Source organism: Kryptolebias marmoratus, linkage group LG2 (assembly GCF_001649575.2).
Source record: "Kryptolebias marmoratus isolate JLee-2015 linkage group LG2, ASM164957v2, whole genome shotgun sequence".
In the NCBI taxonomy this organism is placed as follows: Eukaryota; Metazoa; Chordata; class Actinopteri; order Cyprinodontiformes; family Rivulidae; genus Kryptolebias; species Kryptolebias marmoratus.
The window spans coordinates 14,226,294-14,239,316 of NC_051431.1; the positions used below are offsets into that span (position 1 = coordinate 14,226,294).

Genomic DNA, 13,023 nt, shown 5'->3' on the forward strand with positions numbered 1-13,023 from the left:
CTGACGGGAGCACCAGCCCGCGGATAAAAGAAGACATGTGACCAGTAAATGTTAGCAGTCTGCCCTGTGGTTGGCAGCTCGGTCCGAGTCCTGCTGGGTCTGGCTTTCTTTATTTTGGTCCTTTCAAAAAATAAAAAATGGGGGAAAAAAAGCCCTGCTTGGCAGAAACTGTCCTGCCGCAGCCTGTAGGATAACTGGACACCGTCCCTTCCTGCTGCACGCTCGTTCCTCCTGGACGCAGTAATTAGAGGTGGTAGCGGCGCGGTTACCCTCACCACGCCGCCTCTGGCAACGGGAAAGAAATCAGCTGCTTTATTTTTAAATAAAGCCTAATTCAGCCAGAACGTTCTCGCTGTAATTTGGGCTCGTTATTTGCCGTTCTTCTTCTACGCCTGAAATGTTGTTTTTTACAGGCTTTTTCTGCAATTTGTCTGCATCTCAAGGTTCTGTTTTCATTAAACGCAATAGTCGTTATATTTTTTTGAAGAGGTAATAGTGATGCTCTGCCAAAAGTCACTCAGAGGACTTGTCCAGATGGACGCCATCAATCAGAGGCTGTCCTCGCGCGGCTGCTGTCTGCTGAACAAGTGGCTGGTTGTCGTCTGTTGGGAACAATCGGCTTCAGTTTATTGAGCTCGCCGCTTCAACTTGGTCTCTGCTTTGTTTATTCCCTCCTTCCCGTCAGATTATCGGCCGAGTGAACGCGGACCCAGACTACCTTCCCAGGGCCACAGACTTTGGACTCAACGTCTCGGGCTTCCTGGAGCACTACTGTCCCCCCGACTGTCCCCCCGCCTTCTTCCCCATGGCTGCTCTGTGCTGTGACCTCGACGCAGACAAAAGGTCAGACATCGCTGAAAAGATTCACTCTGAGGTCGTTTCACACAATATATGAACCCTTTCATTTATTAGGTCTTATATGGAATGACTGCAGGCCATTTTATTTCTGTTTTGACCAAATACAACTATTGCACCAGTGAAAATAATTGCTTACTGATATTTTTTAAAATTAAAAAGAACAAAAGCAAGCTCTGGAATTAGTGCAGGAGACTTCTCTGATGTTAAACACAACAAACTTATGGAAAACAAGAAAGCTGTTTGTAAGATGATCAAACTTTGTGCCATTTTTGGGTAAAATTTGCTTTTTCATGTCCTGAAAAAGTTCTTAAAACACACACACACTTGGTAAAACAAAACTGCTCTCTTCCTTCTTAGACCCGCTTTCTCCAGGCTGGAGGAGTGGCTGCAGAACCTGAAGATGCACTTGGACATCGGCCTGCCCCTGATGTCCGAACTGGACCAGCTGCACAAGGCCTTCTGGGAGCGCCACAGTGTCCGACGCCCCGAGAACGGCCTGCACACGCACCCTGAGCAGCCCGAGTAGGCTCCAGCGGAGCGCCCAGAGGCAGCGGGAAGGCGGCAAGTGCCCGCCTTGTTGAGGCTGGTTTTAGCTGGCTCAGGCTGAACAAACAGACTCAGGGGGAAAAAACAAACAAAAAACAAAAATATGGATCTGAAAAGCCACCTGTGTGAGATGCACACAAACCCACACACGCATCGTCTTCAGCTGAAGGTGAAGTGGACTAAGTCATATGCAATCAGACACAAAGTTCAACATATGACCTTCGAATCATGTAGATATAACCCGCGTGGTCGCACCCGGTGGAGCGTATTTGTTGTCCTTCCTGTCGTGTGTTCGCTCCCATAGAAACAGCCGTCAGAGCGGGCGAACCTTTAGCTGCTTGTCTTCGAAGCCTCTGCAGAGTGCATTGTGCAGTCCGTGCTTGCAGGTGTTTCTGTGTGCAGTTGTTTCCCTCTCCGAGCTCGCCGCTGTCTTAGACCCGCTCGTACGAAAACAGCAAACCCCCTCCCCGAGCTTTAGGCTTCTCGTCGAAGACTGTAAATAATGCCCGCGTCCGCTCTGACCGCCGGCTCCGAGTTCAACGAGCTGCCGTTTCACTCGCATCAACCTCCAAACGCACTGTACATAGCCGCCGACGTTGTAAATGTTTTAAATAATGTAAATGTACAGCCTTATTTTATATATGCGCGCTCTCCGTTGCCATATTTTTACTGGCTGACCGGAGGAAAAGGAGGGCCGACTGCAGTTTAAAAGGCACAGCCAAATGTTTTATCGTGTTTTATCCCTGTTTTGTCGTTTTTGGGGTCTGTGGCACCAGGATGCCTCGGTTCAAACTCTGTAAAACCTTAAAAAAATAAACATTTTGAGGTTTATTTCTGCTGAAAACCCATTGAAATGAAACTAACCCTGACCCTCTGAACCTACCTTGTGCTGAAACAAATTTCGTGGCAGCAACATATGCAGAAACGCTCCAACTCCAGTCCTCCTGCGCCGTCATCCATATTTAATCAGCAGAAACTATGAGGTTTAATTACTTTGTGAACCTGCACTGTACGACCTAACAAAACAAAATAATTAAGACCTGTAAACAGGTCTGTTTCACCGCAGACTTTCAGACACCCAACGAGCAGGACCTCCTCTAAATGGAGTCAAAACGTCTGCTTTTCCCCGCGTCCTCCCTGCACGGCGCGTCATCGCCCGGTACTGCCTCGTCCGTCGACATAACTGTGTCTCCTCTGGAGGATGACTCGTTTGTTTGTTTACATAGAAAAGCTAACCGTGTTGTAAATACGACTGTACATACCATCCCCCACACTGCGTAAACACACACACTCCAGCACTGTCAGGTTTCTATTGCACCTTCGAAAGTAGGTCTTTACTCTAAGACTCTTTAAACTCTTGCTGTTTTGCTTCTTTTTTTTATGAGCTGCATGATCTAGTGGCTAGGTCTCTTCCACTTCTACTCTAAGCTGTTCTAGTCTTTGAATATTGAGCATTTTTTGGATAAGAAAGCTGAACGGAAGACAAAAAAAGTCAACGGAGAAACGCAGGGCTGAGAAGAAAACGAGAAAGAAAAAAAAAGAAATCTGTTTTTCTATATCTGTGAACCCACTGGAATCCTTTTGTACACATTTGAGTACTTTTATTTGCACTAAATGGCCGTTTGAGGCCGTGTTTGTTCATTTTCTCTCTTGAGCTTCTCGTGTTCGGGACATGATTTATGTCAGTTCAGGTTGATAAATGAATGCAAGCCACTGTTGGAGCCTTTCAGCTGCAAGAAGAAAAAAAAAAATGGTTCTGTGAACTTCGCCCGATTGACAGCAAACGGACTCGTCGGATTATTAGGAGGCGCTTATGTTCGCGGCGCAGACGGCGTTTTATCGTTAAGGCCGATGAAAGACGAGGCGTCCCGGGTCCTTGCTCTCGATTGGCTGTGAGGATGTCTCAGCTTTGCCCCGCTGCCTGCGGACGACCACGGCGTGTTGTTTTCCCGACCGCTCGGCACACGGCCTGCACCGGCCTCTCTCACCTCTCCCTCATCTTTTCTGGCTCAGGGCCGTGACATTTTCCGGAGCTTTTCGTTTCACGATTCCGTTCTTCAGCAGCTTAATAATCGTCCGCCAGAGACGGCGAGGGGGGCGCGAGACCCCCGCTCGTCCGTGGCGTTCCCCTCCCTGAGCCGTGTCGGGCGCGTCAGTGACGGTCACCGAGAATGTCGCCGCAGCACTTCTTTGCGAAGGATCATTACCTCTGAACAATGCTGTGCCTTTGTTGTAAGCTAGCCTTGCCAACGACTCGAAAACATGAACTGATTTCCTTCCTTTTTTAATCATGTATTATAACTGCAAGCCTGATTCAAGTGAACTGAAACCATGTCGTCAAAGATTTTATCCTGTTCTGTACCGTATTTATACTTTCAGATCTCCATCGTCACTTTTGATATTTTAATATTATATTCCTTTTTTTTCTTTGTTTTATTTAAGTCTTTTTTTTTTTTTTTTTACACAAGCTGTGAAAATAATTCTGCACTTTAATCTTGAACGTGAACATACGGACTCTGAGGAGTCGACTGTATTTTTGTTTTTCCTTTGGTCACAGCTTAAAATAAAACTGTTGCTCCTGAAACAACCCGGAGGCTCAAACTGCTCGTTTTTCTCACCTCATTCCTCCATTCCTCACTTCCTTTCACTATGGCAGATCTAGCAATGTAAGCAAAACCAGTTTAACTCTCAGAACTCGCCCTCAAAGGGCATCATTACAAGTCCTAATGGAAAAAAAACAAAGTTAGCGACTATAAAAGTAATGCTTAAAAAGGGAAGTTGTTCACATAACGGCCAACAGGTGTCACTGTCAACCTCTGGTTCATTTTTTTTTTAGTGGAACTGATTAAATTCCCCTCATCTCCAGTGTTGGACTATCTTTATGCTCCGGTATACCGACACAGTTTTGGACTCTTCTGGTGCCAACTGTGTGACAACACTTTGGAGGAGGCCATTTTCCGTACCTTACACGACTGCGCTCCAAAGCAACAACCTGGTTTGATGAGTCCTGGCCGCCACTCCACAGAGCGCCTTCGGGATGAACCGCAACAATTCAGTTTATTTACACAGCGCCAATTTGCAACAAGTCGTCACTGGGCGCTGTGTAAAAACTTTCACATACATTATGAAATGCAAATTAGTCAAAGTCCTCCTGTCGAAGGAAGACAGCAGATTGAGTTGCAGTCCTCCAACCTGAGCAGAGCAGTGGTGACAGTGGGAAGGAATGACTCCCTTTAAACATGAAGGAACATTCCAGCAGAACCAGGTTCAGGACAAGAGGCCATCTGCCTCGACCGGCTGGGGTTTGTGAAGACAGGAAAAAGACCAGGTGTGGTTTCTATTGTAGGAAAAACTAGAAATGGCAGCAATAACTATATGTACAGACATGGAGCAAAGACAGCAGCTGAGTGAGGACATGTGGACAGTTTGTCCTCAAGCTGTCTCAGTCTATAGCAGCAGGGCTAAGGGAGAGCTCAGGAAACCCAAACCAACCCCAACTGTAGGATTTATCAAAAAGCAAAGACTTAAGTCTAGTCTTTAAAATAGACAGGGTGTCGGCCTTGTGGATAGAAACAGTTGGTTCCACAAGAGAGGAGTCTGAGAACTGAAAGCTCTGCCTCCTGTTCTACTTTTAGAAACTCTAGGAACCACAAGTAAATGCAATAAGAGCGAAGTGCTCTGTTAGGAAAAGATGGAACAATAAGATCTTTAATTTAAGATGGAGCTTGGCTGCTGAGAGCTTTGCATGCTAGATTTTAAATAAATTATACTCTGAATTTTTAAATTCAGAGAAGTTGAATCGGAGAACAAAGATTTTATCCAACATCATTATTATTATTATTATTAACATCATTATAAATGCTCCACAGAACGAATGAGCACAACTTGTCATGGTGTGTCAAGTGGCAGGACCTCAAAATACAGACATGGAGGCTGAGTTGGAGCAAAAGTAAAAAACACACTTAAAAACTGTTTAATATCAAAAGAGTGCAGGCAGCCGAGAGAGGACTGATGGAGAACAAGAAGAATGGGAAACAACAGAATGGGACAAGGGCTGAGAGAACACCAAGAGCACAAATAAGCTGGGAGGAGTGATTAGTGAGTGATTGCAGCTGTGCTAATTAGCAGGTGAGTAAATGAGCAGGAGCCATGGATAACTGAGGGAGGAACCATGTAAACTGAAAACACAGTAATAAAAACTAAAACTACAAAGGAAGGCGACACAAATTCCCACAGAATCACTTCAGAACCTCGTGGAAAGCCTTCCGAAAGTGCCCATCGCCGGAAACCAGGGGCCAAGAAACACTGACCAGGTGCGTTGGGCTCTGTAATGTTTTCTCAGTCCGGATGTAGGCAGCGTTTAGAGAGCTCTGATTTTGGACTTCAGTCCTACGCCACCTGTAGCCATCTCATTGATCTGTCCACTGAAGCCTCTCCTTTATCTTACAATTAATTTTTTTTTTGTGATGAAATAAAAGATATTTTAAAGTGTCAGAGAGAGAGAGAGGGGTGTAATTTCCATGCACTTGAATACGTGCAGCAACAGTGACTGTCCCCAGAACTGGTTAATACACCCATTAAAACATGATATCTAGCTCCATATTGTACAAATACAGGTTGTTGTTTTAGTCATACCGGGTCAGGAGGCCCTGCCCCTTTCAGGGTTGCCAGATAAGAAATAACGAAATGCCGTACTGTCCCTTTAAAACGATCGTCTTCTAATCTAAATAATCGTATGTTCACATGAATAAAAAACCGACTGTGTTTTTTTTTTTCCGGTGGACGGAAATGCCAAAGCTATCGCATATTTAGGGCTTTTTAAAAAACATTTATCGCGCAACGTTCGGACGCTAAAACCGGCGACGATTAGCGTGTATCTGGCAACACCGTACCCCCTCTTTGATCCACGTGACCATCTTCCCTTCGCGTCCACGTGCGATTGTTTTCATTCCAACTGCCATGAAACATTCCAGTCGGAGTGGAGGGGGGAGGGAGAAGGGGCGGGGCTGGTGCGTCATGACGTCACCGAGGCATCAGCCAGCAGCAGCAGTCCGGCCACCGGCGGCTCCGTCAGTTCGGAACGCCGCAGCGCCGTTACCAGCAGCAGCACCGAGCCGTGACAGACCGACTGGTGGCGGACGGGTTTATCCACGAGACGACACTCCGGACTGGTGTTTTATTTATTTATTTTTTATTATTATTTTACCATTTTAAACCGTCTCCGCGTTAATATTTTGAAAGAAGGTTTAAGGGAATACCGAAGAGGGCGACAGCCGTTGGCGCTAACTGAAACTTTCGGATGGAGAGTCCGCTGAGCAGCCGGCTCCGGTCGGCGATGTTCAACCACGGTGAGTGTCTTCTTCTTAAAACCGCATGGTGTCGCGTCGCTCGGGAATTTGACCCCCTTCCAAAAAAAAAAAATGTTTAAAATATCGGCTAAAACGGCACCCCCATACCCCAGAACGCGGCTGTCCTCCCGACCCGGGTGCAGATTCTTCTCCGGGCTGGGAGGAAGATTTTGACCCGCTTTTTCTGCTGAAATTGTTCCGCTCCGTCAGCAGCTGCAGCAGCTTAGCGGGTACGCTTCGTCCCGTTTAATGTAAAAAAAAAAAAAAAAAAAAAAGCCTGACACAGGAACCCAAACACTGTAATTCTGCAGCTATGCGAGAGTGGCACCGAAAAGCGGCCAAACACCAAACTATTCCTGGAGCTGTGAGCTGAGCCTGTCCTCTTCCATTTATTCCCCTTTTAGAATAATAATAAAAACAAAAGGGTCATTTCCACGCAGATGAAACACTGAATATTTGGACACATGAAAAAACACACACATTCTGCTCCTCGTATAACTCAAGCAGACTGCCATTAATCTACTAAAAAGCTGTGTTTTTTCTGTATGAGATCTGGTTGCCTGAGCACTTGTGAGAACTGATACCTGAGCTGTTCCAGGTGTGTGAAGGAGCAGCTCTCAGACAGCCTGACTGGAGCTAATTAAGACCAAGGAGTGGTGCATTGTTGTGCTCCAGCACCAGATTTGACAGTATTTGAAGGTGTCTGACAATGGACCAACATTTGGACCGTGTGTCTTGTCTCTAAGTCTTAAACCTCAGTGGGACTTCTGCAGTGCGTTTGTGTTGTCGTGTATGCATGTTAATACAACAACAGATCCTTTTGGACTAACCCTGGTCCTCCATGTTCTGCCTGTTTCCCTGCTTCAACACACCTGACTCAGTGGTTAAATTACCTCTTCCTGTTCTGCAGAAGCCTGTTAATCACCCAATTAATTCAAATCTGGTGTGTTGGAGCAGAGAAACAAGTAAAACCTGCAGGATGGAGGAGCTCAAGGACCAGGGTTGGACACCCCCTGTTTTGAACCAAATGTCTTCCTGATGGTTGCAGGGACTAGGGAGGTGGACATCGCACCTCGCTGAACTGTATTTGTGACCCGTGCTGCAAAATGAGTCAGAATGAGCACAGGCTGCAGGGTAAAATCTGTGAAAAAATTTTCCATAATAGATATTTGCATGAAAAAGACCATAAAGACACCATGTAGTGATCCTGTTAACTAAAAGAAAGCACAAAATAATCTTCCTAATCTGCCTTTTAAATCAAAGTTTTCTAACGGTTATGTCTTCAGAAGTAATCCATGATTGTTTTTCTCTGTGGGGAAATCCCTTCTTGTAATGTTTGGCGTCATTGTGAAGTTTAGGCTTTTTAAACACAGGGGAGTAAATCCTCACATCATCGTTCCCTACTAATAAACTCAAGTTGTCAAACTGGTACTCCTGTAAGCAAAGTCTGGTGGAAAAATCATCAAACGTTAACAAACTACAAATCATTTTGAAGCTTTTAAGATGGAAAATTTGATAAAAACTCCAATATTGGAAAAATTCCTCAGTGTTCCTCACTGGATCCAAGCGGCTGAAATGAGCTTCCTTCGTAGGGCGGCCGGATTAAGCCTTAGAGATCAGGAGAGGAGCTTCGTCATCCGGGAGGAGCTCAGAGTAGAGCCGCTGCTCCTTCTCATTGAAAGGAGTCAGCTGAGGTGACTCCTGGACGCCTCCCTTTGGAGGTTTTTCAGGCTCGTCCCACTGGGAAGAGACGGGGCAAGCCCCAGAACTCCCTGCAGGGATTCTGTCTCCTCTCTGGTCTGGGAACGCCTTGGGATCTCTCAGGAGGAGCTGGGGAGAGTCTCTGGGGGAGAGGGAGGTCTGGGTTTCCCTCCCGGACCTGTTGCCTCCCCGACCCGACCAAGGAGAAGTTGAAGAAGATGGACGGTGACTCTTTGTTTATCACGGGTCACATTTATGGTTTAATTTTCCTCCATAATTCAGATCTGATGTCAAAAGTTGGAATTCCTGCCTTTGGTTTGCCATCAGCTTCGTCTGTCAAAACGGTAAACATTTTTTTTATAGTAACACTTGAAACATTTAATTTTCAGAAGCAGCCAAATTAGAACCATAATTATAACCTTCAACTCCTTCATCTGAGGCAATAATGACCTCATTGTTTTGTCATTACCATCACATAAAGCAGAGCAGTGTTTCTCCTGCAGAGACAGCTGAGTCCTTCAAACAATCAGTTCTTTATGTCTGAAACGGGCGCACCTAATTGGGCAGTTTTACAGAAATGTACAATTAAAACTCAAACATAAACAAACATGAATAAATCTGACCCTCTGTAACCAGCGAGGCTGTGAACGTCTTCCTGCTGTCAGGTGGAGGCTGCGCTCATCAGAAGAGACGGGTGCAGTCTGTCGGTTTCATTTATTTCAACGTTTTAATCTGGAGCAGGTGATTTTATTATTTAAATTAAAATTTTGGTCTGAAGGCTGAACTCCTACTCTCCTGCCATACTTGATACTGAAATTAGCAGGCCGCTAAAACTGTGACTTCCTGAGAGTCCAGTCTTTTTTACTGGTAGAAAATCTTAACCTTGTTCCCTGTGCGCCAGCAGCAAGGCTGTACGTTTAGCTGCCTCCATGTTTGGATGCTTTTAATGAGTCAAAATGAAAGAATAGTCATTAAAAAGTAATGATTTCAGTACTGATCATAATGTTTATATTAATAATTTTAACTGTAATTGTTTAGCCTTATTTATTAATGCATAAATGCGTGAAGATATAACTTTATATTACTTGCATTTTCTATTGTTAGAGCATTGTTTTATCCTGAAATCCTGATCTGTTGGTAATACACAACACAAAGCCATTTTTAAATCCTTACTGCACAAGAAGGAGCTGAGTGCCCAAGGATTCAACCTCTCAGTCTAATGATTGTTTTCAAGCTGCCTCAGAGTTTTCCATCATGGTGATAAGTTCAAATATTAGCTTTTCTGTGTCCTAATTGTTGCTTACGCCTCCCTGGGAAATACGTCTCTGTTAATATTGTGGATATTATAAAAGTGGCTTTTGAGCTGAACTAGCTCATGAGGTGGAGGTCGGTTTATATTTTCTACTTTATTGGAGCTCCTAAATATTTAACAAATAGAGCAAAATGTTCCTTTTGCTACAAAAGACAGCAGCAACTGCAGACATCAGGACACAGGCCCTTTAAAAAAAAAAAGCAATGTGTAAAAGTAAAACAGCGACTAGCAGGACGACGTGTGGCGGGGATGGGTGGACCGGTCCTCAGTGGTTAACATTCCTTAGAAAGCCTGACGGAGGGATGCTGCTTTCACACCAATTCTGCTGGAAGAGTTCGGCATGCAGGAACCGCAAGAAGAGGGAAAAAAAAAAAAGAAGCCATTATGTCAGACGTGCTGCAGGCGCATCAGCAGTAATCTGCAGCTCATACGTTATATAAAATCTGTCGAGCCGCTGCCCATAGTGTTGCTGCCGTTCCTGAAGTAAACGGGGGGGGATGTACAAAGAGGAAGGTTTTCAGGTTGGTGTCTCAGCACGGCCCGTCAGCTCACAGGCACAGACGGGCCTGCGTTTAAAGAAGCAAATCGATGTTTGCAGTTCTGCCAACAGGTCTCCCAGAGCAGGCTGCTGGCAGCTAAAGAAATTTGTTCTGCCTTTCAAGAACAGACAGAATCAGTAAATGGCAGACATGATAAATAATTTGGTCTGCCGCCATCTTTTGACAAATTATTGATCACTTTGAGAGACCAAATGTCCCTAAAGTGCGAAGCTTTGAGATAAATGCAACACTTTTTTTGTTTAATAATAGTTATCATTATGTTTTCCATTTTTTCCTGAATTAAAACATCATCTTAGGAACTGACTGATGCTGATTGTAGCCACTTTAAACCCTCAAAGAGCCCAGTCATCATTTTATTTGGGGAAACAAAGGCACCCAGGAGCAGCTGGTAGGCTGCGTTTAAACATGGAAATATTTGATTGAAAAAGTGAACATATTTTCAAACACATCCAGTAGAATTATGGAAATATTCTTCTCAAGGACGCCTGTATCGACAAATGTTATCAGCAGTAAATCATGGAGTTTTTAGTCTTATTTATACATATACATGTGTTTACAAATCCCTTTTTAATGAATGAATGAATCTGGTGTCAGTTGCTCATTTGATCACAAACATAAGGTCATCCCAAACTACAGCAGAATAACACCATCAGTTTTTGCTGAACCTGATTTCTCTTATGATTTGTTTTCAGTATGTTTAAAAAAAGTGTTTCTGTTCCTTCTGCATGTGCCTGATCGCTGCTGGATTTGGGTTTTGGAATAACCTCTGTGCCGATCAATCATCCTCCTGTGGCCAGATGAAGAGGTAAGAAACCAACAGTTTTGACCTAATAGGCCTCCTGTTAGGTGAGCTCTCACCTACGTTATGTCACCACGATGAGTTGGGCCGTTTCATCCTGGTTGCTGAGATGGGTTTGTGAAGTTTTTGGCATCAGTTTTAAATCAGCTCCTCAAATGAGAAGTTAGGAATATTTCAAACTGAGCCTGTGATTTTCAGCATGCATGACTGGTCCTTATGTGCGTCAGGGTGTTATATGACCAAGCAGAAATATTTTTATGAGAATAGGTGTGTTAGGAAAATCCAGATTTTCTTGTTTGTCTCGCAGCGCATCGGCTAAGAATCCACCGTGTGTGTCAGCCTGGTTTTCGTTGTATTGTTGAGTTTCCCTCTAACCCTCTTTGTGGGGACCGGTTTTAGTTATGGTTACCTGGTAGCATCCTCACCCGTCACTCCTCTGTCCTGTCTCTGGTAACGTTGTGAGACCTCGCAGCTGTGTTTGACCCAGCCGAGTGGGGGTCCAATGGGGAGCGTGTTTGTTTTTGAGGTCAAACCTTTTTTTTGTCTCAGTCTGGTGAGGAGGAGTGGATCTGTTTGGGTGTGACTAACCTGGTTCCTTCCTCATCGGCATTCCAGGCCCATGTGACGAAGCGGCAACGCACATTGTCAGAGGGAACACCTTGTGAAGAAATATTCAGCATCAGTCCAAGGCACGGCAGTGGCTGCTGGCTGGCTGGGTGACAGTATCTGGTTACCCTCGTGATGTTTTCCAGATGGCAAAGACTTCATGATTTTGGTTTGAACTCTTCAAACCCCACCCATTGTGTTTTTTTATTAACCCTAATGTCTATCCCTTCTGAAAGCCATCACCAGCTTCAGACTGGCATATCTGATGTGCCCTTCGTCTGCTGCACCCACGCCCATAAACCACACGGGACTTTGGGTTGTGGTGAAGCAAGAGGGTGACTGTAGCTTCCTTTTGTCAGCTTAAATATATCACTTATAGCCACACTTGCACTTTCACTCACACACACACACACACACACACACACACACACATATACAGACACAATGATGTCACGCTGCTTGGGCAGTGCCAGGGGAGGATGGTTGTCTCTCTTGAGCGAAACTCTCCACACAAAAACACAATCCACACTGCTACATTCCTCTGTGGCTTTTACTCAACTAGCCATTAGCTTCTTCAGCCTTCATCTGCTTCCTTCCTTCTGCAGCCGGAGTGAAAGCGGTCTATACTTGGAGTTTATTAGCCCATTAGCTCGGCTTTCCCTTTTACTTCTTTTTCCACCGTAGCAGTCTGTTTTTCACATTCGTTGTCACATTTGTGTGCACTCTCATTCCATTCGTTTACAAACTGGAATGACAGAATCTGCAGAAATGCAGCACCACACCCACCCATCCATTGACTGACATTTTCTTTGTTGGAAAAAAAACAGACATCATGCAAAACACAACAATTATTCATACCAACAGAATGCCATAAGATGGGTGTTGGTCTTGGTGTTGTAAAATTTAATGAAGCTCATTTCCTTGTTCAGCAGAGCTTAAATAAAGAGGAATCAACAAGCAGTCCTGATAAGTTGTCTTCACGTTGTTTGAGTCGAGCTTATACTCTCAATCATGGTCACCAGGTAGTTTCAGATGTTATTTATTTACCAGCATCTGAAAATCAACTTTCAAAACTGGGATTAATAGACAGTGGTGAGCGATATACTAGTACTGTGTCTTATTTTTATTACAGATTGCATTTTGTTTCCTTCTTAGTTGCAGATTCTCTGAACCTACTGAAATGCTATAACATGTTGACACTATCATTTCTTTGAGCTGCGTCAGCGGTCTTGTTTACACACAATCAACTACTGACCTTTTGTTTGTTTTTTGTTGTTTTTTAAGATCTAAATA

At 44.5% G+C, this 13,023-nt stretch overlaps 2 protein-coding genes across 4 annotated transcripts in view; both read left to right on the plus strand.

The window, feature by feature from the left end:
• The window catches only part of limk1a (LIM domain kinase 1a), a 41,692-nt gene extending 38,482 nt beyond the window's left edge, over positions 1-3,210 (plus strand). For all 3 annotated transcript variants that reach the window (XM_017433403.3, XM_037981635.1, XM_017433404.3), the window contains 2 exons: positions 686-843; positions 1,216-3,210. In XM_017433403.3, coding sequence (XP_017288892.1) covers positions 686-843; positions 1,216-1,384 — 327 coding nt within the window. In that variant the 3' untranslated portion in view covers positions 1,385-3,210. The remainder of the gene's footprint in view (positions 1-685; positions 844-1,215) is intronic.
• Positions 3,211-6,450: 3,240 nt separating this feature from the next.
• sept4b (septin 4b) overlaps positions 6,451-13,023 on the plus strand; it is a 34,782-nt gene continuing 28,209 nt past the window's right edge. The window contains exons 1-2 of the mRNA XM_017433395.3: positions 6,451-6,752; positions 11,123-11,130. Coding sequence (XP_017288884.1) covers positions 6,704-6,752; positions 11,123-11,130 — 57 coding nt within the window. The 5' untranslated portion in view covers positions 6,451-6,703. The remainder of the gene's footprint in view (positions 6,753-11,122; positions 11,131-13,023) is intronic.